General features: G+C 47.7%; 1 protein-coding gene across 1 annotated transcript in view; it reads right to left on the reverse strand.

The window, feature by feature from the left end:
- Nucleotides 1-665: 665 nt before the first annotated feature.
- CAMK1 (calcium/calmodulin dependent protein kinase I) overlaps nt 666-24,829 on the reverse strand; it is a 456,222-nt gene continuing 432,058 nt past the window's right edge. The window contains exons 6-12 of the mRNA XM_085624276.1: nt 21,115-21,241; nt 16,567-16,642; nt 11,652-11,764; nt 9,166-9,244; nt 7,603-7,690; nt 6,748-6,880; nt 666-1,190 (exon numbers count right to left, since the gene is read on the reverse strand). Of these exons, the coding sequence (XP_085480402.1) occupies nt 1,078-1,190; nt 6,748-6,880; nt 7,603-7,690; nt 9,166-9,244; nt 11,652-11,764; nt 16,567-16,642; nt 21,115-21,241 (729 nt within the window). The 3' untranslated portion in view covers nt 666-1,077. The remainder of the gene's footprint in view (nt 1,191-6,747; nt 6,881-7,602; nt 7,691-9,165; nt 9,245-11,651; nt 11,765-16,566; nt 16,643-21,114; nt 21,242-24,829) is intronic.

Raw genomic sequence — 24,829 nt, forward strand, 5'->3', positions numbered from 1 at the left:
GAATGGCCGCTAAAGTGCTTGGGTCGCATTCCTCCAGCCAGTTACGGACCACATTACTTTGTAGATTTTCCAAGTAATGACACCCTAAGCCATGTTGTACATACATAAACCAAAATGGAAATAAATGGACAAAAAAATTCTTACATCTTCCACATGCCATGTTCTACGAAAAAATACAGCCCTGTTATAAGCGTCAACCGCGGAGCACCTCGGTCGCTAAGATACCGGCGACGTTTTGATGTGGCGTGGTAAATAGTCTCCACTGACTGCTACAGGTCAGAACTCTACATTCTGAGGCGGGGCGGGGGCAGAGTTGAGTGCACCTGTACACAATGTCCAGGCCACTTGAAAAATGTTGTAAGAAAGTTTCCCAAAATCATACTAGTGTCCTGACAATTTTTCTGTTTTACTTTTTCTGCGCTACAAATCACTTTCCTTGTAAACATATCTCTGCCCAAAAAATACATGTATTTTGAAGGTGAGTAGCTTTTCAGCCTGTCCCTGACCATTTCCCTTTGAAACTGTGCCAGCAAAATGGGGTCCTAAAATACACTGCCCCACATGTGGCTCTCCGGAAGCAGAAAGTAACAAAATTACACCTTAGCCGTGAGCTTCCAATCCTTCGTCAGTTCCTCCACCAAAAGAAAGCTAAAATTCAGCAGCAATTTTTCCCTGGGAACCTAAATCCTCATTTTAGTACAGAAATGACAAATAAAATCCCTTACCCACATCTTAGAACAATCACCAGGTAACAGCATTACAAAGAAACAAAAAACAGTGGCCGCATTGCCATAACCAAGCTCCTTTCTTGCCCTTGCTTCAAGGGACTCCACATAGGGCACGAGGTTAGAACAGGCCGTGTTTTTAGAGAGAGCAGGTTTTCTTTCCCATAGCTTTCACCCTCACATCTCCATGATCCCCTCCCCTTTGCCCTCCCCCCACTGATACTCTTGAGTTTTGGCCTGCCCTCCTCAGAAGGGCGCCATGCTGCGGACGGCGAGCCGGAGTCCACACCCAGCGCCCATGGCCTGGTTCTTTCTGGTGTCGTTGATTGTCAGAAGAGCATTCTGGCCAGCCTCAAACCCGATTGGAATGGTGGCAACGGTGGGATCCGAACCCTAAGGAGTTGTTTTCTGTTTTTTCTGGTGATTTTGGCGAGCCGCAGTCCTTACAACTGTCAGAGTGTGAACCTGCAAGAGAAACTTCATATTAGCGATAGCACATTCCAAAACAAACTCAACTAGATTGATTTGCACTTGCAGGACCTCTTCTGTGCCAGCACTAACAAGCTCTAAAATTATAACAGCAATATCTGGGTAGAAAGCCAGCCAGAGGAGCATGACAACATTGGATGACACCAGTGGCGGTTCCTCTGCTAAGGCGGAGGAGCATAGCCCCACTGCTTTCAGCAGTAGCAATAAAGGAAAAATAAAATGCTAATAACTCGTTGGTATGATTATTTTATTTGTTCCTGCTGCAGTGTCTTTGCAGGGTGGGCGGGGCTGCTCTGCTCTCAGAGCAAGGGGGAGGAGTGGTGGGCACTTGAAAGAGCGCAATGAATGATTGGCCAGCCCTCTCGGGCCGGCAAAACAGTCATGCATACTTTGCATGTTTTCCACTCAGGCTTAATTACAGCCTGGGTGGAGAACATGTCCAGGCTCCCATTCCCTGGCCTGAGCGCTGAACCCTGGTGCTCAAACCAATCACAACGCTGCATTGCAGTGTTGAGATTGGCATAGGGGAGCCTGGAAGCCTGACTGCTTCCTGTTCCGGAGCGGAGGGACGATGATGAGGGACGATGAGGAGAAACATGGCGAGGAAGTACGTTTTATGTTTTTTCCTTTACCTCCTCCCTCCCCCACCCCCAGCACCTGCCCTCTGCCCCGCTACTTCTGATCCATGCCAGCCACCACTGGATGACACATTTCAAACACATTTAGTCATGCCGATCGCATCTAAATAACTGAAACGTGCGTGTCTAGACTTCCTTCTCTCGCTTGCCTAATTTAAGAGAGCCCAGATATAGTATACCGTCACTACAGTGCCTGTCACTACTTCAGCTCTGCTGTATATTAAAGCATTACATTATTTTTTAAGCACTTTTGTAAGGGAAAGAACATTTTTTTAAAAATTCTAAAAAAGAGGAGTTCCATAAGGATGTTCCTTCTCAAATGATGTAACGGTCCATGATGTGGAGGTCTGACGATGTAATAACTGTCAATACTGTGCCATATAGTCCCAGATACATCTCACTGACAAATCCCAGGGGCCGATTCACAGAACTAACTTAAGACAAAATCCTAAACTTACTACTTTTGGTATTCACAGAAGTTAGGATTTTGTTTTAAGTTTGTCTTAAGACAAACTTAAGACAGACTTAAGACAAAATCCTAACTTAAGTCTGTCTCAAGTCTGTCTTAAGTCTGTCTTAAGTTTGTCTTAAGTCTGTCTTAAGTCTGTCTTAAGTCTGTCTTAAGTTTGTCTTAAGACAAACTTAAGACAAAATCCTAACTTCTGTGAATACCAAAAGTAGTAAGTTTAGGATTTTGTCTTAAGTTAGTTCTGTGAATCGGGCCCCCAGTGAGGCTGATCCCACCTGGGGTTGTCTGGCATATCATGCAAAGTGGGCGTGGCTTAGCAGCTTGAGAAGGAGGGGCTTGACTGATCAGCTCATGGCACAGATGAACTAAAGTTTGACGACCTGCTTCTTCAAGGGCTCAACAAGAGTAGCCCAACGTGCTTAAAGGTGCTGTACCACATTGCCAGAGTTTGTGCATCATTATCTCACTCCCTATCTCAAGAGATGCATTTTTGAATCTGGACTTTTCATATTTTCAAAAGAATCTAGAAGTCAGATGCAGCATCCAGGGTGAACAGCAGTCTGTGACACATGCAGTACCCATATTTCGCTGTCAAATTGTTCTTCATCTCACAAATGTTGCTTTTAATATTATTTCCAGATGGAGTCCTTCAGTTTACTTCCCGTTTATGGAGATGCAATAATTGGAATAGTTTATAGAAGCAGGACTAATAGGGGGTTTGAATTTGGAGATTTACTTTCCGTCTCTTGGGGCCCAGTCAAAAACAAAAGCCCCAATTCACAAAGCCATTTAGAGCCCTAAACCTATGTTTACTGCTGAAAATGGCTCCACTTACACCTGCCAGGCACCCCCAAAATGACACCCACATGCAGGGGTGAGCAGTGGGAGAATGGAGGCCTGGCTGGCCTTGAGAGTTTGTGAAAGGCCACAAACGTTTGAGTCACAGATTGTAGTCCAGCAAAGGGACTGAGTAACAGCGTCTAGGGTCGGAAAACTACAACTTCCGGCTTCTTGGAGGTGCAGGGAGGGGAGTTTCTTAACAGATTTCTCAATGGAGAACAAAATGTGCATTTTCTCAGTGGGCCGCCCTTTCACAGAGCAGAGTTGTCCCCTGCATCCAACTCCGGCTTTGAGGAAATAGCATTCAGGGTATACTCCTGTGAAGTGGTGACTGCAGCATCTTTTCCGGTTTACTAGTGGGACTGGATGAGAGTTCATTCTACATTTGCATCCGTGGTAGGATGAAGTGTAGAGCGATTTTGGTAAGTTTTAACCACACAGCGGTAGCTTCGTATCATGCATGGCTTTGCACTTTGCGCCACTTCCGCTCTTCCGTCGGGTCACTGAAATATTTCCGTGTGAGCGGAAGGTCCCTTTGCTCCTTTCCCTTGCATCTGAGAGGGGTTTGCACTGATTGGCCTTGTAAAGTAACAATATAAAAAGGCGTCATTTTAAGTAAGGGAGACCTGCTCGCTTTGTCAAAGGGTCAGAAGAGCAAAATAATAAAGTCTGGCCTGTTGGCTTTAACTTGGGGTCAGAACATCAACCTAGATAAAGCAGAACTATTGACTAGGTCAAAAAGGTCACTAAAATAATTTATCAATAACCATAACCAACAACCTTGTTTTTCCCCTTTTTATGAGTGCCTTCTTCTTGTTTTTCCCTTGTTTTCATTGCTTTCTCTTTGTTTTCCCCCCCATTTTTTTGAGGGCCTTCTTCTTGCTTATCCCCTCATTTTCACTGCTTTCTCCTTGCTTTCCCTCCATTTGTTTGAGTGTTTTCCCTTTGTTTTCATTGCTTTCTCCTTGTTTTTACCCTTGTTTTTGAGTGTCTTCTCCTTCACTTCCCTTGTTTAAAAAAAAAAAAAGCAGTTAGTAACTCCAGCCCCTTGAGACCCTCATGGGTGATTTGCTGTGCTTTATAAATCCTTTATTGATTGATTGATTGACATGTCAATGCAAAATAATGCCACAAAAAACAACCATAAATGTGTGTTTGAGTTTTTCTCTAACACTCTCCAGGCCACAAACTGCAGCCATAGAACCAACCACAAGAGGACCGCGCACTACGGATGAAGTGCACACAGCTCCAACTCGGAGTGCTTTAAAACCAATGGTAAGCATTCAGAACATAGGTTCACGGTCTTTCGAGTTCGGGCCTTGTGTTATCTGCTCAACGGATACATCGCTGTTGTGGCACTGTCTGGTGTGGGCATCATATTGTACCACTGCTGTCCTCTCTGGAATTGTGGGACTGTGAGCAGTGGTCTCACTCCTACTCGGGCTCCTCAGTTGATCAGCACAACAGATCACACAGATCAGATAAACCTTTGACATTTGTGCCTCCTGGTAATGGGACAGCTTTTCCTCTTCGGCTGGCACAATGACACTTGGTCTGCTGGCAGTGCCCTCTTTCCTCACTCGGGCCACTGAGGAGACCAGCACAGCAGACCTGTTCGTTGAGTGCTCGTCTTCGGAATTTGCAACCTTTGGGCAGTGAGCCATATTTTCTGCTTTTGCTTTGATACCATCTTTTTGCAGGATACGCAGTATGTTGGGCATCAGCAGCACCAGTCCCGTGGGCATGCTGTGGTGGTGCCCAACAGCATGCTGGTTTTCTGGCTTTAGTTTCCTAAACTAGTTCATCACGTAAACCACTGGTCAGCACCGGTTTTGATCCTGATAAGCAGTTGGTTTCTTCTGGTTGCACCACGTGTGGGTAAAACGTTTCACCTACTCCTCCTGTACAGCTCTCCTCCTGCAGGGCAGATACTCTCCTTCCTTTTCTGGAAAACAGGCAAGTGTCTTGCCACTAGCCAGACCCAAAGCTTCTATAGCAAGTTTTGGAGACTTCAGGTCATGTCCGTGCACCTCTGGGAGAATGGCTGTCTTGGAGACAGCAGCCCTGGTCTCACAGCAGCTCAAAGTACTTTGCGGAGCACACCCTTCTTTGGTCAAGAAGAACTTTGACCCAGAACAAAGTAGGACAGTTTGGGTTCCACTTTAACATGCATTTTCTAGACAGAGGATGTTGATCCTCTGTCTGAAGCTCCGGAACCAATTTGGGGTGTTTCACTTTCAAATACAATTTTCTGACTGCAGCGCAGACACCATCTCTGTGTAAGTTGGTGACACACACAGGGAATGTCTGTGAAAGGGTCCTGGTGTTACATGGAAGCAGAACTTTACACAAGTGGTCCTGTAGGCCACCTTTCACACTGACACAGACAAAATGTCTCTTGAGCACTAGTAATTCACAGAAATAGTACACGGCCTTCACCACTTCATGTCAACAACCTCAAACGTGGACAGTAGTACCATGTCAACAAAAGAGGGTATGGCTGGTGTGCCCTTTGGGTCAAAGAACTGGTTCTGGACCTCGGCACTGCAATGGACAGGCCTGGGCCTCAAGTCACATGCTAGATTAGCATATTAGCTGAGCCAGTAAAATGTCAGGATCCCAGTTTCACATACAGTTGGTGTCAGAGGGCAGTGGTACACGCTGGCATACCATGTAGAGGGCATGATCGCCCCAACACCTTTCTTTTATTTCTTGAATCTACACAATCTAATCTTTTATGTCTTTCATTTCTTGGATCTCATCAGTTTGCCCTTCACCTTCATTATTTTGTCAATCTTGAAAATCTGGCCTTTTCCGGTTTTTATCCAGCAGATCTTCTTAATTTACCAGGTACCCATGTCTTATCAAGCTGCCATTTACCTGTGTCTTATCACATGGGCAGTGCCAATCTGTTCTTTACCTGTTCCTTATGTCTTGGATTCCACAATCTGCCCTCCCTCTGTGTCTTTTCCTGTGCATCTTGCCAATTTCCCCTCTACCGGCATCCCATTTCTTGGACCTTGGCAATCTGTCCTCTACCCATGTCTTATCAAGTGGATCTTGCCAATGTGACTTTCTCTAGTGCTCTGAAAAAGGCAGGGGGAAAGGGACTGCAGAGCTATCTATGTTTCTTTCTATTTTCTTCACTTGCATGAATGTCTTCAATCAAAGTAATCGGCTGGCACAGAGTACAGGATCTGATTGGTCAGCTAACATGCAGTTTGCTCATGCACATCCTGTCTTTTCAGGCACTGCTCTGTCTTGACTTTCTCCAGCATCCTCCCAGTCTGGCTCTACTCAGGTTTAAAGACAAGCAACTCTACACAGAGACTCTGTGGAAGAGGCCGGATCCCATCTCTCGAGTCCATAGTGCGCAGGACTCCAAGGGTAGTAGATATTACACAAGTATGACAATTAGGACACCAGCAACTATAGGAGACATTATTGACACATGAATAACTTGGGGCTTAATGAAGCGACTAAACCCACATGAGAATTTGATCAATGGATTTAAACAGTATTAGGAAATGTTTCAGTTCGAATAAGGAGAAATGCCAGTGCGGCGGATCTCAGCGTTTGATCTTACCGTTGTTGTCCCCTGGCACCAGAAGTGATCCATGGCATGGGCTGGTGGGGGTGGTCTGCCCTGGACCTTCCTGGCTGGTTCCGAGTTGCAGCTTTCGCATGTGACGTACTACGGCTGTTGCATTGAAGGCTTGCTGTGGAAAGAATGAAGGGATTGATAAAAGGTATGTTGAGGGACAGCCACCATGAAGTATTTGATATTTCATACATTTCTTTTCGTGATACACCAACACCACCCAGAAAGGCAGACTCATGGACTCAGCTCACACCTTAAAGGCTGACCACAGAGACTGAACCCAAGCCTCAGTGGGGGTGGGGGATCAATTCAGCCGAAGCACTACTGGGGTGGTTGAGTTCTCGTTCAGTGGAGATGTGCCCTAGCAGGGTGGGACACCTCGCCCCATGTGCGGCGGGCCCAAGACTGGTTTGCAAATGATTGGTCCTATTCTGTGACTAGACAGTGACCAACAGAATGTTGGAATCCCAGCTAATGTAAATACCATTGGTAAAGATCAATTCACTTTTAGTTTTTCTTACAAAGGCAGAGAAGCAAAAGAGAAAGAGAGCAGCAGAACGAATGTAGCCTCAATCTTGACTTGCTAAAGAATTAGAAGACCTGAGTAGGAGCGGTGAACTGCTAGACAGGAGGAGGTAAAAGGATTTACACAGAGAGAGACAAAGAGAAGTGAGGTTTAGTGTGCAAAAGATGTACTATGGAGGTATGAGACAAGCAAACCCCTCACGCTAGGTCTGTCGACGGATGTCTAACTGGAGACTGGGGAGTGCAAGGCATTGGTGATTGGGATAACAGAAGACAGCGTAGAGACGTGCATGGTCAGCTCGTTAGAAGCCTCACCTTCCATCTGCTTTTGGCAAAGTTCTTCTTAATCTGTTCACTGACGGACCCGTGGATGTTCTTGCTTAGGGCCGTATCTCCAGCAATCCTAGGATGAAAACCAGACAAGAGGAACATTTATTTAGAACAGCTAATAAAGAGATACTAGTCCACAGAGCAGTGAGATGCTTTGACAGGTCACTGCCCCGCTGGCCTCTCCATGCCACAGAAGCAAGTGCGTTGGTCGCTACTGCCTTATAAACGCTCATTCCTCAACTACACAGATCAAACATTTGAAACAGCAAACCTTCCTGGCAGGGAGTTGTGGCCCTATAAAGGATGGAGCCCTTGTGGTGCCAGGCATGAGATGGCCTCTTCTGGGGAACAGCTAGAACGTGCACCGGGTAGAGATGGATCGCCTGCCTCTTCTAAGGTGAGCCGGGGCTGATATAGATACCACAGAGAGAACAGGACCCCAATGGAGAACTGCTGGAAGGCGTGTAGAGACTGGTGATTTAAAACATATATATTGTGTATGTGGTCAGTGTATAGATGCATGGCGTTGCCATAGGAGACAACAAACTCAACACAACGTTCCATGCACACAATGCTGGTCTAGCTGTCCTCCTTGCTTTATCGTTTTTCTTTCTTGAGATCGATGTGACTGAAGCTACCGCTCTGTTATGTTATGAGACTGTCACGCACTTTAGAGGGCCAGGTACAAAAAGACGTGGCCGCTGGCTTTCGCTCGTTGGAAGCGAAGGACAGAGGCGAAGAGACTGGAAGTAGTGAACGTGTGTCGCGGGTGTGAAAGCTGATGCAGCTCTTCAGGTACGTGGGTCCTGGGCTCTGCACTGCTCCGTATGTGTCTGCAAGTGGTCTGAAAATGGTTCGTTTGTGGAAAGGGAGCCTATGGAGGTCTTTAAGTTGAGAGGGTAGTTGTACGCGGGGTGGGAGGTTGAACGTAGGTCTGGCTGCTGCGTTCTGGATGGCCCGCAGCATCCTGGGGAGTTGACTGCAGATTCACAAGTAAAGCGCGTTGCCGTAGTCTCGCTTGGTGATTATTCGAGTTTGGCTGTGTGTACGACGGTGTTCACTGGAGCCCATCTGAAGATTTTCCTAAAGAGCTTTAGAATGTGGCGCCAGGAGGAGGCAATGAGTTAACCTAGCGGGACATCGAGCTATGGCCGGTGATCATGATTCCTAGGTTCCTAACTTGGTTTGATGTGGTGCGTCCCTCACTTTGTGTAAATTGGTTGAGCTCCGCCAACAGGATCCCCTATTCTGCTGTATATAGAAGCCTGAGGCAACCAATGAGAAGGGTGGATTATTTCAAGCAGCGTTAAAGACAAATATAATTTTTTTCTGTTGTTTATTGTTATATTTTTCTCATTTTAGGGGGAGCTGATGGTGTCCAAAGAGCCCAATGTGTCCTGAAATGAGTTTGGGGTAGAACTGAATTTGAGGCTGGTTAAAATGGCAACAGGGCAACTACTTCACCGAGCCACAGGCAACAGCAAACCTCAGAGTTATTTTTGGATCCACACTGCAGGTAAATGTCCTAGCTTGTACTTGACGTCATACCATGGGTGCTGCAGAGCCTGGTCACACGTGTATCGCTTATGGGAGTCCTTTTCCATCAGATGCTGGATAAAATCCTTAGCTGCCAAAGAGACAAGAAGGGCATTAGAACCAGAAAAACAAAACACATAAATACACTTGTGGATGGCAAAAAACATGTTCAAATCAAAATCAATGTATTTGCCCCAATAACTCTTAGCTATGAGTGCAAAGTAAATGGAACCAAGCGATCCTTTAGTTCAAAGCAGCCGGACAATTCCACAGGGTAGAAAGGGAAACGCTTCAAGCTGTGCGAATGTTCTTCGAGTGCCGCCATTTTACCAAAGCCACGCCGCATGCGGTCCTCTTCACGCTAAATGTCGCTAAGCCTGTGGTCTATGTCACAACATCAACAGTGAGTGAAGTGGGCCCCACCTCACGTTATGAAGGTATTTGCAGCCCCTGAGGAGTTTTGTGACCATACAAAGTAAGAATCTCAAAGGCACGCCCCTTTAATAATCTCATGGACTTTGGAGGTGATGCACAATATTCTTTCTGGGTGCGCTGAGGAATATTATTCTGTATAAGGCATGGTCACCCCTTTCCACATCAACACACAACCAGTCCCAATTGAATTCTGTCTCATTACAGGAGTTACTGACCCAAAGAGAGGTGTGAGGGCACAAATTTACCATGGATCCCATGTCTTTCACAGGGAAACGTGTCCTGATCGAAGACCTACAATCTCTCAGTAACACACAGGGGGTTCTGTGTGTTATTCGTGATTCCTCTGGTAACCCCTAATTTCTGAGGGGACTCACAGTCCCAGAGTCGTCTCCCACCCTCTCTTCCCAGTTCTCAGAGTAGTCGATGCCCTGGGCGCAGGAAATCTGGTGGGTCCGCGTGGTGGGGTGCACCGGGGGGATTATTAGAAAACTTCAGAGGGTCTGAGGTGTCATGGTCCTCATGATGGGCAAGACGTCCCTCTTTCCAATAACCTTTGAACCTGCACTCAGAGAATTAAAAATGGGAACCCATTCTTGACAAGAAAATATTTTAAAATCTCTAACAGCACTTACTTTCAAACCACGTTTTATCTTTGATTCGGGCTCTTCTGTTTTGAACTGTGCAATCAACAAGGCCCATATAAGCAAAGCTTTGCAGTTAATGGCTGTGACTGGATTCTGGGCAGAGCCTTCCTTTGAATCAAGTGGTCAAGGGGCAGGGGGTGCTGTGGTCACACACTCTGCTGGCTGTAGGATCAGGGCTTTGTAACATCTGAGCTGAAGTACAAAAAGGTTTAGAGGAGTTCTCTCCTCACAATAGGGCCATGATACACGGGATAGAGTACCCCCTACCACACCTTACAAGAACATTACAAGTCACAGAAGAACTCTGGCCAAACAGAGGAACGAGGCCTCAGGCCGAGCTCTTTTATAAGTTGCGGAACTCCGAGGACAGGTTGTGTGAGACATGGACGTCAGCAGACTTGGGCGAATAGTTAGTAACGTACCCTGTCATCAGGGATGTAAGGAAACACATAATTCACCCCGAGACGTCCAGCCAGAGCTCCCAGTGTATTCACTAAGTAAAGAATGTTGATTTGCACAAAATGAACACTGCTCAGAAAGTTGGACCAGTTCGTAGGAGCTTTTTCATCAAGGGCGGTGAGGGAAACCACTTACACCGAGTAAGTGCTCAAATCTGGGATTAGCGTATGCCTGATACTCAACAACCCTCTCAAATTCAAGATGGCGTCCTGCAGAACTTCTGCTGTTTCTTCAAAACTCAGAACCCACTACTGGTGAGGATAATCTGAGGGCCCATTGGTACCGCAATCACATCCGTGCTTAATTTGCAAGAAACATAAGTGCCAGGTCTCTTATCAGGAGGCCACTGCCCCTTACACCACACATTGCTTCTGCCACACGATGCCAATGATAGTAACAACACAACTACTAACCATCACACACCTTCAAGTGTGACAATTCAGATTATTCCAAGCCCTCAAAGCTATAAATTGGCTTGGGCGGCGGGTAATAGTCATTTTTAACGTATATTGAATTAATATTTACCTGTTGTTGTGGTCATCTCTAAATTAGCCAGACAGCGCCACCTTGTGGCAGACTGTGACAAGCACCTTGGTGTTGCCAATTAAGTGCCGGTGCTGAGCATCAGCAACCATCAGCTCAAATTAAACCCATTTAACTGGGCATGGGATGCCAGGGCTTGCCAAAGCACAGGCTCTTCAAACCTCTGTTAACGGTGCTCTCCGTGCCACGAAGCATCATCACCCTTACGATCACTTAGGTGTCGCATCTGTTTCTAATTGCGTGCTTCACCATACCCCTAAACTCTTTCAACTTTGGAACCGCAGTACCCCATTTTCGAAATCCCTTACGCCAGAGTATATTCTGAGCTGTGGAGCATGTACCCACAGTTTGAGACCTCACACAGACATTGCCCACCAGAAACCAGGAGCGTTGAGTTTGTACAAACACTGAAGGTACCTGACTCCGAGATGTCGTCCCAGTACGGAGAGTCGAACTCGTACTCTGCCTTCAGGATCTGCTCGAACAGCTTGGCGTCGTTTTCGTCGTAGAATGGAGGGTAGCCGCAGAGTCTAGGATGGGAGAGTGAAGAGGTTGAGAGTGAGAAAAGTGGCATGAGAGAGGGAGAATGGACGGGGGCAAAGAGCTGGGACATACGAAAGATCAGTAATTGTTCAAAAGAAACCTTGCTGCTTCTCAAATGGAGTCAAACTGTGTTTAATTTCAAATTCAATATTTTGGCTAAGATAAGTTTTGTTGTATGAGGTGTGAATAAAATTATTTTGCTTGGTCGATCTAGGGGTGTGCAAAGTTCTTTTGTGCCTGCAAATGTTTGTGAAATTCCCCATTTTCGTAATTTTCAAAGTTCACGAACTTTGCTGCGTTGCCTTCTCCTTTGCCCAGGTGCAGCAAGATCATTCATCCACTTAAAGAGATAATACTGACTCTAATCAATCCAAGCTGGAAAATACACTGAGGATTCAACGTCACAACTTTATCTGCTGTCGGGCTTCTCTCCGCGCCATGGCATCGGGAAGGGACAGATCACAATGTGTTTACTACCAAGTGTTTCTCAAGCAGAGCCCTTTTGTAAGTGCTAAATAAGAATAAATGTGATAAACAAAGGGAAAAGTCACAGCCTTAACACAGATGTGGCAAAGCGAAAAACTTTACAAACTTTGCAAAGTTGGGAAGTCTTTCACAGGCCTCCGCAGCAGATCCAACAGAACTATTTTTTAACTCAATGCACCCTTGCAAGATTGTTATACACTTGTTCTCTTCAGGCAGGACTCTCACTGAGACAGGAGGCTCATCCCAGCGCACTCGTCAGTGGAGCTTTAGGTGGGCGGGTCCCAGACCCCGTAGGAATAAAAAATGGACATTTAAACTATTCCTTAATGAACCCTATATTCATGTCCTGAACTTTACAGACAAAAACACTGATTGGTTTCTGAATAATGAATTTATAACATGTTAAGGCAATCCATGTCAGCGATTTAGTTCCTGTTTGTATTTCACATTTTACTTAAACGTGCGTTCTTTTAGAGTGTTAGGCATTTCCAGGACATTGTATTTCTGTATTTTTTTCCTGCCTTGTTGCATCTTACTCTTGTATAGTGTGTACTTTGCACTGAGTCGCCTCCAGGCCATGACTGAGAGTTTTGGAGTTGAGGCTGAAGGCAGTGTCTGTTTCTCACAGTGCCTGTCCGTTGGTCAAAAAGCTAGTCAGAATACATGACCATCCTATCCTTGGCCTCCCTGCAGAGCGCACAGATCTGTGACGAAGTATTTTCAGGTGCAATTGTGGGCCTGTGCAAATGTGTGTGGAGGTACCCAGTTGTTGAAATATTGATAAGGTGAAAGTAAAAGAAAATGCGGTGCTTACAGGTGAGTGGTGTGTTGTGTGTTTTATGGGTGGTGAAGTGAAGGAGATGCGAGTAAGTGCACTCAGGAGAAAGTGAAAAGATGGTGCTGAAGAGGAAAGAGATGAGGTTTAAGATATGCAGATGAACGAGATGTGGAGAAAAAAAGGGTGCATATCAGTGGCGGTGCGTCCATTGGGGGCGTTGCCCCCCCCCCGCCCCCCGCTCCCTCGGCGTCTCTGAACTTAGTTTACTTAAGTTCAGAGACGCCGAGGGAGAACTGACAATGCATGTCAGTCAGCATGACGGCGGACCGTGGGCGGTCCGGCGTCATGTTGACTGACATGCATTGTCAGACAAGCCAGGGACAGGCAGCACTGCAGCACAAGTGCGCATGAGGGGGGAAGGTGAGCTAATTTTTAGCCCGTGCCCAGTCATGCGCACTTGTGTTTTCACTGCCTTGCGCATGCCCATTAGGAGCCCCTCGGTCTCCTAAAGGGCAGGCGGTGGGCGAAGCGTAAACTGTGCCCTCAGCCAATCCTGGCGCTGCAGCAGCACCAGGATTGGCTGAGGGGTTGCCACTCCAGTGCTGACGTGCTGTTTCTGTTTGAAGAGGGCAGAGGCGCCAACGCGGACCAGGAGCAGAGGTGGTCAGGTAAGTTTTCGTTTTAATTTTATTCTCATTCTCCCTCGGCCCCCCACCCCCGCGTGACCCCCCCCCTCACAACTCCCCCTTGCTCTGATTTCTGACATACCAGACACACTAGCAAATTAACTGTATCCAGCAACAACGTTTTAGTTGCCTGTGCTCGTATTCAAACCTGGTGATATTAAACAGTTCTTATAAATACGCGCTAAACTGTAAGTAATGTCAGAAAGACTTGCCTTGTACCATTTCAGATCCTTTATGCCGCATTTGGAAAAGAGCAAATTTGTGCAGTGGAGGAAGGATACATGGGGAGGGGCAGGGGGATGACTGGGAAAAGGGGCAGAGTGGGGAAGGAAGGTGGCAATCAATAAGGGAGAGGGGTTGGGAGGGGACGGTGATATACCGTGTCATTGCAGTAACAACTCCACGTCAACGCGTGCAGCCGAAGCGATTGGTACGCAGGTGACTTGCACCTTTGTAAAGGCGCTTGGAACTTGTCTAGCAACTCCTGGAGCAACGTGTTACAAAAGACAGAGGTAAAAAAGGTGTCAAACACTGAAAGATCTGACAAACACCGCACCTGCACCCATCAGAAGCGAATCATGGCACACCCTCTGCGCCATGTTATGTTATGTTATGTTATGTTACAGCGTTCTTTTATAGCGCACGGCTACTCGAAAAGAGTGAGACATGTGTTATATGTGTACTGTAGCCGGGGCATGGAGAGGACGCAATCCCTTCCACCTTCCACCGCACCGTCAGCCTCCATCAGAAGACCCCACAGTTCGTCAAAAAGACATTCCAGCCAGACCTACAGAGCCACCAGGAAACGATGCTCAAAGCAATTCTTCAGGAGGCGATACAGACCAATGTCCGAGATTGAAACCTCGGGCAGTCTAGTCACTCATGTGCCGCCAATAGCGCTTCAAGGTGATGTTAAAGGCAGGCTGCGCTATACAGACGGCACTAGCGCAACAGAACAGATCACAGCATAGCATGTCTTAACGCAGGCTACATATCATAACGTGTCACTGCCCCCCACTGTGAGCCCACCCCCTTCCAGCAGAATAACACACAGTCACTGCCCTGATCTAAGTAGCATGAGCCACCCAGGAGTTTGGGGCAGTGCTCGGCCACATTGATGGTGGGTACCCCAATTCCAGACTCTAGATAAGACACTCAGAGAACCCCGAGTCTTTGTCGCTCCACCCAATCAACCAGACCGTTTTCCAATGCTGAACAACCACTAATACTGCGCGTCACGCGTGCTACACCTACCGCTAACCTCCTTTCACACAACCGTCTCCACACTGGGTGCTTCCTGCCACGCTGAACACACGTCTCGTGTTAACACCATCCTCTCTCACACCACCATGGAAGCACATCTGATTTAGGCGAAGAGACTCACACCATTTAATATGGTGAGGAAATAATGGTATAACGATTGTTATGATATATGATGAAGGAATTCGGACAGAAGGGCGGTTTCAATGAGGCAATGCGGATATATAAAGAGACTTATGGTAAAGGGGTCAGTACCATACTATATTGTATATTGACATAGGATAAATATGATGGCGCAGTGAGTTATAATGAAGTAATGTGCGTAAAAGTTTTGCCACCGTATTCCACAATTAGGTAATGGGTTCAAAGTTCACAAACTAGGATTAAATAGGGTCCTTAAATTCCAGGCAGAGGAGGAAGAAAGAAGAACATCATTGGGATCACCATCATGTAAAAGGTAAAAGAAGACGGGTCCAGGACAGAACCATGGGGCCACTAACAGGCAGGAGGGCAGGTGGCAAGTGCAAGAGCAGCAGAAGGCCAAGAAAGAGCAATCGGTGAGATAAGAGATCCGCTCTTTGGCTTTACCATCAAACAAGGTGAGATCTGCAAGTAAGGTTGGGTGGCCAGCCTATCGGTGTCTAAGATGTGCTGAGGTGAGGAACTTGTAGATAAGCCTGTGAGGGCAGTTTAGGCCCAGCAGTAAATGCTTTTTTAACCTTCCTGCTTCCTCAAATTTGATTAAAAATGCACCGTTTGTCCACTCTTTATTCAAAATTTTCTTGGAGAGAGAACCCCCCAAATCCCTCGTAGGTTATTCGATCTCGCCCGCTACGCTCGCTCGCCACGCTCGCTCGCCGCAGTGCAGCACGACGATAATGTTACGCCGCACCACTTTCAAATGTCACCAGCCGCCACTGGTGCATATGTCTAACAGAGACTGAACACAACAGGACTGACTGAGACACTCTGAAGACCCCTAACCCTTCCTCAAGCCTCAGCAATGCTTCGTTCACAGTCTCACAATTTCAGAATTGAAACAGTTTGAATATTAATTATTCATAACAAAATATTTATGGAAACTCATGTATCTTAACCAGCTAACAATCATTGGCAAAGCCAATAGTCTTAGCTGGTTTAGGTGAATGTATTTCAGTTGTTGTCATCTATATCAGATGCAATAACAGAAAGCTCAGAGACAACAATCCCAGACGGGCTGCACACGATGGGAATCACAGAAATGTAGTTTACGTCTTAAGCCACGCCGTTAATTACTTATTCTAGGCTCCTTTTTAAGCACCTCCCCACCACTTACCCCCCACCCCTCCCCCCACACACACACATTTATTTTTCATCCTACTTAAGCTCTGCTTGTCAGCCAATGGCAACATTTCTTGCATGATCAAATGAAGACCTGTCCAATCTGATCGTTTAATCTGATCTCACTGTTGATTGTAAGAGCGTCATCAGCCAGTGAGCGGCTGAACAGCAGCAGCAGTCTCATTGTGAGAGCTATGGAACGCATGCGCCACCAAGTGGTCACTGAGGAGAAGTACAGGTGAGTAGAGCTTCCACTTACAGGATGTAGGAGATGACACCGATGGACCAGCAGTCCACTGCTTTACTGTAAGGCCTCTGGGCTAGGACCTCTGGAGCTGGATGGGGAAGAGAGACAAAGCAACAGGTGAGTCGGAGTCAGGAAGAGCACAGGCGCCATTTTATTAAGTGTCACTCTCCCTTAAATCACATACCACCCACAGACCACCCCAGCTTCCGTTTGTACGAGTACATGAGCACAATAGCACAGAGCACCAAGACAGCCACACCCAACCCCTGCATGTCTTCATTGGACTTCTAGAGCACATGTAGCACATGATGCGTGGACACACAGTATAGTAACTCGGTATTGGTCCAGCATGAAGCAGAACACAAACCGCCCGGGGAAGTTTCCACCTCCTGGGCCTCTTCAGACCTCACTCCTGGCACCCCAAAAAGGCCCAAACACATCTGGGACGCTTGTGGTCTCTTACAAGTGGACTTTGGAGGCTCATGTGGGTCTCGACTGTCTCTTTGAGGCGAAGATAAGAATGATTTGGATGCTACGGTCCCCCGGTCTGTGATGCAGAGTGAGCTAAGAAACAATGGAATGGAATGTAGTCCAGAGTAATTGTTAATGGCTGAGCTTAATTAAATATGTAGAAAACATCACCTTAATGATTCCAAACCCACAGATTTGTTTGTCAAAGTTAATTATGAAACTTTCTACAACCCACGCAGGGTCTTTTTACAGATATATTTTCTTTTTTTCTTTCCTTTACCATTCTCCTCTATACTTCACTGAGAGAGATTCCATCGCCCTGGTCTACTGTAGGTGGACAATCATTTTTCCTTTCTAATTTGTAAACTGTCCCATCGATAGAAACGTGGTTAAACCAGCTGTGGCTCTAAATTAACACTAGGTGGCAGCCGAATACAATTTGACAAGTTGCCCCTCTTTACAGGACCTTTACAGCCAAAAAATAGATTTGAAAGTCTTGTCAGTGCGGGTTCCTTGGCCACCTCATCCGCCGCGTGTACCTCATTCTCGCTCGCTGTATACCATTTAATTAAAATGATTACTGATGACATGTTTGGGCTCGGCAGGGTCGGGGTAACCAGACATGCAAGACGTGCCTAGGGCTGGCGAGAGGCAGGCAGAGGGTAGCAAAACAGCTTCGGTTTCTCGAGCGCGGCTTTTCATAAAACGGTCACTGATAGTTGGAGTTAAGGACCTCGAGTACGTATTCATTTTAGAAGTTTATTCATTTCAGAAGTTTCGTAATTTGCCACGTGGCACCTAGGCCACTTCTAGGCGCATGAGCCAGAGGCAATAACACAATAATGAATCTCGAGACAAACCTGCGGGTCAGAGTTCAGACACCATAAGAAACTCAAAAGACTGACCCAAAAACAAGCACTGATTCAACGGTAATGGCTGGCAGACTGCCAGGTGCACTGAAACTTTGCTAGGGTGAAAAGAGCTTTATCTAACACCACTGCCCTACGAGGGCAAACACTAGCAGATAGCCAATCAGAGGGCGCCTTGCACAGTCAGTGGTTTATAACCTCTGCGGAATCCAGGGCAGATATACTATAGAAGGGTGCAGGGTGAGAGCCCCGGTCACAGCCACACTTTATGGGCAGTAATACGGGCAGGGAATGCCTTATGGAGAAGAGCAAAGCTCATCCCGGGCTGCCAACTTTCGGAGGCGTCACACTATGGTAATACTGACCACATAGTATTTCAGGTATTAGGACTGATGACGAACTTTTGGAAATGGCCCTTTTTGCAGGGTTATCCCCAAACCTTTTGCTTCTCCCTCCTATTTTTTCCTGACCTGTTTGTGTTGGTTTTAGGACTCTGAGCACTTTACCACTGCTAATCAGTGCTAAAGTGCATATGCTGTCTGTGTAAATTGTGTTATGGATTGGTTTTTCCATGATTGGCATATTTGATTTACTTGTTAGTTCCTAGTAAAGTGCACGGAGTGTGCCAGGGCCTGAAGATCAACTGCTACTAGTGGTCCTGCAGCACTGATTGTGCCACCCACGTGAGTAGCCTTAAAAAGGTAACTCAGATCTGCCATTGCAGAGTCTGCGCGCAGTTGGTAACTGCCATGTCGACTTGGCCAGTGAACACACTTGCCGCTCCCTAACCTTCCCTTTTCTACATGTTAGTCACCCCAAAGGTAAGGTAGGCCCAAGGTACCCCTGTAGGCAGGGTGCAGTGTATGTGAAAGGTAGGTTATGCCCTGGTGTGAGTGGCATGTCCTGATAGTGAATTACAGCCAATTTCGTTTTTCACTATTGCAAGGCTACCTTTTCCCCATAGGACAGAATGGGAAGTTTGTTTATAACATCTCATAAACATAACTGGCCCTGGGAACTAGGTGGGAAAATAAAGTTTAGTATACCTGAAGTCAGAATCTAAAGATGCATCTTTTAGTGAAGGTGATTTTTACATTCTGTGTTTGAAAATACCACTTTTAGAAAGTAGGTATTTTCTTGCTCAGTCATCCCATGTGCCACTGCTGGAATATGGATTGCCTGTCTGGGTTTTAGATGACAGAAGGCTGGGGAGCAGAAGTGGCTCCAGATAGTTTAGGTAGGGTCAGGAAAGAGCTGAAGAGACCTGGGCTGCAATGGTGGAAGGGGGAGGAAATTACCTTGCACCTCAAAGGGCCTTGTCTGCCTCTGACCATGCCGTCTCCACCTCCTGCCAGGAAGTCACACCAGAGAAGGCAGAACTGGTTCTGGCTGGGCACAGACACTCTCTGCCTAAGAGATCAAAGGATTTTGGGATATAAATATTGGGGCCCAGACCCCTGAACTTTAGAACTCTTTTGGAACAAGAAGACTGCCAAGAAGAAGCGCTGGAAAAGCTGTGAGGAGGACCTACCACTTTGCTGTGTGCTTTGCTGTGTTTGCCTGCAGTGGCTGCTTCTGTCTTGGGCAGTGAAAGGACTGAACTGAACTTTCTGCAATCTGCTTTGTGAGTTTCTCCAAGGGCTTGAGGTACAGCTTGCCCCCTGTTCAAGAAGTCTCAGGAACAGCAAAGACTTCAAGCTCTTCTGCCCTGAGCACTGGGGACTGTGTGTTTTGTGCTGCAACAGAAGAAAAGCTACCCGACGACGTCTACGACACCGCTGTCGACTCTGTGTCCTGAAGGCACTGCAGAGGGCTCCACCGCAACGCCGCACCGTGACCTTGGTCTCACCGACGATACCTGCGGATGCCGCTACCCAGCCGCTGCTCGCACCGCGACCTGTGGGCACCGCACTCCGCACCACCTCGCTTCACGACAAAGCCTTGGCACCGCAGAGGGCACCGTCGCAATGCCACACTGTGACCCTGGTTTCACTGACGATGCCTGCTGATGCCGCCACCAAGATGCTGCTCGCACGCGACCTGTGGGCACTACACTCCGCACCGCCTCACTCCACGATGACGGCTTGGCACCGCAGAGGGCACCGCCGCAATGCAACCCTGGTCTCATGACTACGCCTGTTGACGCCACCACCGAGCCATTGCTTGCACCGCGACCTATGGGAAACGCAGTCCGCACCGCCTCGCTTCACGATGACGCCTTGATATCCCAGACAACGTTGATCCACGCTGAAATCAACGCCGCTGCTTGCACCGGGGCTCGAGGGCACCGCTCGTAAAGTTACACAACGCACCGCCCTCATCCCGCACAGCAGCCTTGGCCTACCGACGCCGGAGCCATTGACTCCAGTTTGTCAGCCGACAACAGCACTTCACCAACGACGACGCCGCTGCTTGCACCGTGACCTACCAGCACCGTGACGAGCACCGTTTTTATCTCGCACCGCGGTCCTGGTCTCACTGACGACGCCATCCGCCGCTGCCACCGAGCCGCTGCTTGCACGGCGACCTGGGGGCACCGGGCACCGCACGCCGCACCGCGCACCGCAGCACACGACGCCTGACGATGCCAGTGCTCCTCCTCCCAACAGAGAGGAGATCGACCTGCAACACGTGTGACTTCGAGGGCCCCGACGACTCCTTCACCGACCTCCTTCACTGACGCCTGTGGACGCTGTGTTTTCGGAAGCTCAACGAGAGGTCACCGATTCCCTGCATTTCTAAATGGTACTGTTTGCAGGTCTTCCCGACACCATAGCTGGCCCACGACGCCGCGGTCAGCCAGAACTGTTTGGATGTGTTTCCTCATGACGCTGTGATAGCCCCGGATGGAACTATCGACATCAAGGAACTGTTTTTAAAGCATATTTTGATAACTGTAGATTTTTAGGTACTGTATTGTGGATGTTTTATCATTTTTGGTCTTGAATATAAAAATATTGGATATTTTTCTAAACTGGTGTTGTGTCCTTTTTTAGTGCTTACATTGTATTACTGTTGGTTATGTGCAAATGCTTTACAGACTGCCTCTAAGATAAGCCTGACTGCTCGTGCCAAGCTACCAAGGGGGTGAGCAGGGGTTATTTTAGGAGCGTAACTCCATTAATCTCACTGGAGTATCGGTTTCTGCCTGGCTTTGGCACATGCCCTAGCCTGCCCAAAAATCCATTTCTAACACGAACACGCAGCGCGTGGCACTCACCGACATATCCTGGCGTACCGCAGGCTGTGGACATCACGCTGCCCGACCCCTCAATCTTGGAGAGCCCAAAATCACTAATCATGATCTTGGAGTCTTCATCCAGACTGTAGTAGAGTAAGTTCTCTGGCTGGAGATCACAAAGGAAGAGAAAAAGAGAATAAAGGTCTTGTCCTCCTGATTTGAGACACCACAAACCTCCAACTTATCGGAGCCACCTTACACCTCCACTTTATCTGAGTCACCACACACCTCCACCTTATCTGAGCCACCCAGCACCTCCACCTTATCTGAGCCTCCACACACCTCCACCTTATCTAAGAAACCACACACATCCACCTTATCTCAGCAACCACACACCTCCACCTTATCTCAGCAACCACACACCTCTACCGGATTTGAGCAGCCACACATCTCCACTTGATCTGAGCAACCACACACCTCCACTAGATATGAGCCACCCCACACCTCCACCTGATCCGAGACACCTTAAATCTCCACCTGAACTGAACCTCCACACCCACCACATGTTCTGAGCAACCTCACACCTCCACCTTATCTGAGCCACCACACACCTCCACCTTATCTCAGCAACCACACATCTCCACCGGATTTGAGCCACCACACATCTCCACCTGATCTGAGCCACGACACACCTCCACCTGATCTGAGCCATCACACACCCCCACCAGATCTGAGTCACACACATCTCCACCTGATCTGAGGCACCACACACCTCCACCTGATCTGAGGCACCACACACCTCCACCTGATCTGAGCCACCACATACCTCCACCTGATCTGAGCCACCACACACCTCCACCTGATCTGAGCCACCACACACCTTCACCTGATCTGAGGCACCATACACCTTCACCTGATCTGAGCCACCACATACCTTTGCCTGATCTGAGGCACCATACACCCCGCCAGATCTGAGTCACACACATCTTCACCTGATCTGAGCCACCACACACCTCCACTTGATCTGAGCCACCACACACCTCCACTTGATCTGGGCCACCATACACTTCCACCTGATCGAGCCACCACACACCTCTACCTGATCTGGGCTACCACCCACCTCCACTTGATCTGAACCACCACACACCTCCACCTGATCTGAGCCACTATACACCTCCACCTGATCCGGGCCACCATACACCTCCACCTGATCTGAGTCACCACACACCTGATCTGAGTCACCACACACCTCCACCTAATCTGGGCCACCACACATCTCCACTTGATCTGAGCCACAACACACCTCCACCTGATCTGAGCCACCACACACCTCCACCTGATCTGAGCACCACACACTTCCAATTGAACTGAGCACCACAGACCTCTGTAATGACAGTAAGTCAGAAGGAGAAACGCCTCGGGTTCCAGAGAAAGCTGCCATTCCCACGAGACATGTAGATAAAGAGTATTTTATTTAATGAATTGGTTTGTAGCGTTTGCGTCATGGCGCTTTAAGTACCAAGGGGACTCTACCACACAGTCATTACGGGATAAACGAGCAAAATGATTGCTGGAATAAAGCTGCAAAGCATATTAGTGTAAGCACAGCACGCTGATCTTGTTTTACATAAATCAATAATCAGTAAAAATTAAAAACGTTGCTCTTTCTTCTCCTTGTGTGCACAATAAAAGTGAAACTCTGAATGTAAAATTAGAAAGCACACACAAAAAAAGCAGAAGTGCAGAGTTCCTGTTGTCCTGTTCTAGTGTGCAAACCTTGAGAAAGTCCGCCCCACAAGAGCACTTCCTTCCTGCTCCTTCTGCCTACACCCACCCACTTTTGTGTGTCATGCATGCAACTTTTTGTTGGATTCTTGCTTCGTAAAGGAGCCAGTTGAGGGATTTCAGGTCAGAAGAGATATGATTGTACCTTTTTGACCACGTGAGAAACCTTGCCGCCGAGTTGAGTGAAGCCCTTAACGGGGCTGTGGTGGCTCTAGGCAAGCCTGAGAGAGTAGCACTTCCATATTCCAGTCTGTGGATCACTAGTGCTTTCATGGCCAGTTTGAAGTCTGTGTCAGGGAGGAAAGCTTTCAGTTTTCGTAGTATACTCATTTGTAGGTTTACTCCATTTGAGGTGTGGCTGCGCAGCCAGGGCGACTGACTCTAGAATCTGGGGATCACAGTTCGATCCCCGGCGCCGGCGGCAGATTAGCCCAGCACCATGTGACTCTGGGCAATAGCTTGCTTAATCTTCCCGACGGCCCCCAGCGCCTAGAGACCCTTACGGGTGAGTGTTCGCGCTTTACAAATGTGGATATTATATTATTATTATTCGTGCATATTAAGGATTTTGTCCTGGATTATTCCTAGTGATTTGGCTGACTCAATGATTTCTGGTGTGCAATTGAATGCTGTTAATTGCTTCAACCAATCACTCATAGAATGTATCTGGTTTGGGTGGGGCCATTAGGAGAAATTTTGTTTTTGAGTGTTAATTTTGAGGTGGTTGCATGAGAGCCAGGTTTGGGTGTTTTGAAGAATAGGACTGAGGGATCGGATGTCTTCAGCGGATGAAATTTTCAAGTTCAGTTAAATGTCATCAGCGTAAAGAGGATGGTGAATGGTGGCGGCCCTAAGCATTTCAGTTACTGGTTCCATGAATAGGTTGAAGATAGTGGGGGAAAGAGCGGAGTATTGTGGGACACAAAGTGTGACCGGCGCAGTGGTGGAAAGGGATTGATTTACCTTGACTTTTCGCGTTCGGTTTTGCAGAAATGATGTGAACCAATTTAAGACAGACCCTCATATTCCCATCCTACGCTCTAGTAAATCTAGCATCTAACCATGCTTTACAGAGTCAAAGGCCGAGGAGAGGTCTAAGAGGATTTGTAGGCATGATTCGTTTCAGTCCAGCATTTTTAAAGCATCGTCCACTGTATATGTCAGGGCCGATTCAGTGCTATGTCCCGAGTGGCAACCAGATTGGTGCCAGTCAAAGAGGTTGAATTGGTCGATGGGGTTACAAAGTTGGACATGAACATATTTTTCAGGAACCTTAGCCAGCGTCTGGATTTTTTAAATTGTTATGGATGGTTGGATCAGCCATTGTTTTTTTTATGGGATTACCTGTCCAGCTTTTAGGCAGTCTGGTATTTTACCCTGACGTAGTGAAGCACTTACAATCCTAGTCCAGAGTGGGAGAATAGACATTTTGATATCATTCAAGAGGGTTGAGGGAGGGAATCACTAACGTGATCAGAGGCACCAATAAATTCAAGACTCACAGTGGGGGGTGAGTACGGGGTCTAGGGAGAGGTTGGGACAGTGGGGATGCAGTACGGGGTCTAGGAAGAGGTTGGCACAGAGGGGGTGCAGTACGGGGTCTAGGGAGAGGTTGGCACACAGGGGGTGCAGTACGGCATCTAGGAAGAGGTTGGGACAGAGGGGGTGCAGTACAGGGTCTAGGGAGAGGTTGACACAGTGGGGGTGCAGTACGGGGTCTAGGGAGAGGTTGGGACAGAGGGGGTGCAGTACGAGGTCTAGGGAGAGGTTGGGACAGAGGGGGTGCAGTACGGGGTCTAGGGAGAGGTTGGGACAGAGGGGGTGCAGTACGGGGTCTTGGGAGGTTGGCACAGCGGGGGTGCAGTATGGGTCTAGGGAGAGGTTGGCACAGTGGGGGTGCAGTACGGGGTCTAAGGAGAGGTTGGCATAGTGGGGGTGCAGTACGGGGTCTAAGGAGAGGTTGGCACAG

The sequence above is a fragment of the Triturus cristatus genome, chromosome 9, assembly GCF_964204655.1.
Source record: "Triturus cristatus chromosome 9, aTriCri1.1, whole genome shotgun sequence".
In the NCBI taxonomy this organism is placed as follows: Eukaryota; Metazoa; Chordata; class Amphibia; order Caudata; family Salamandridae; genus Triturus; species Triturus cristatus.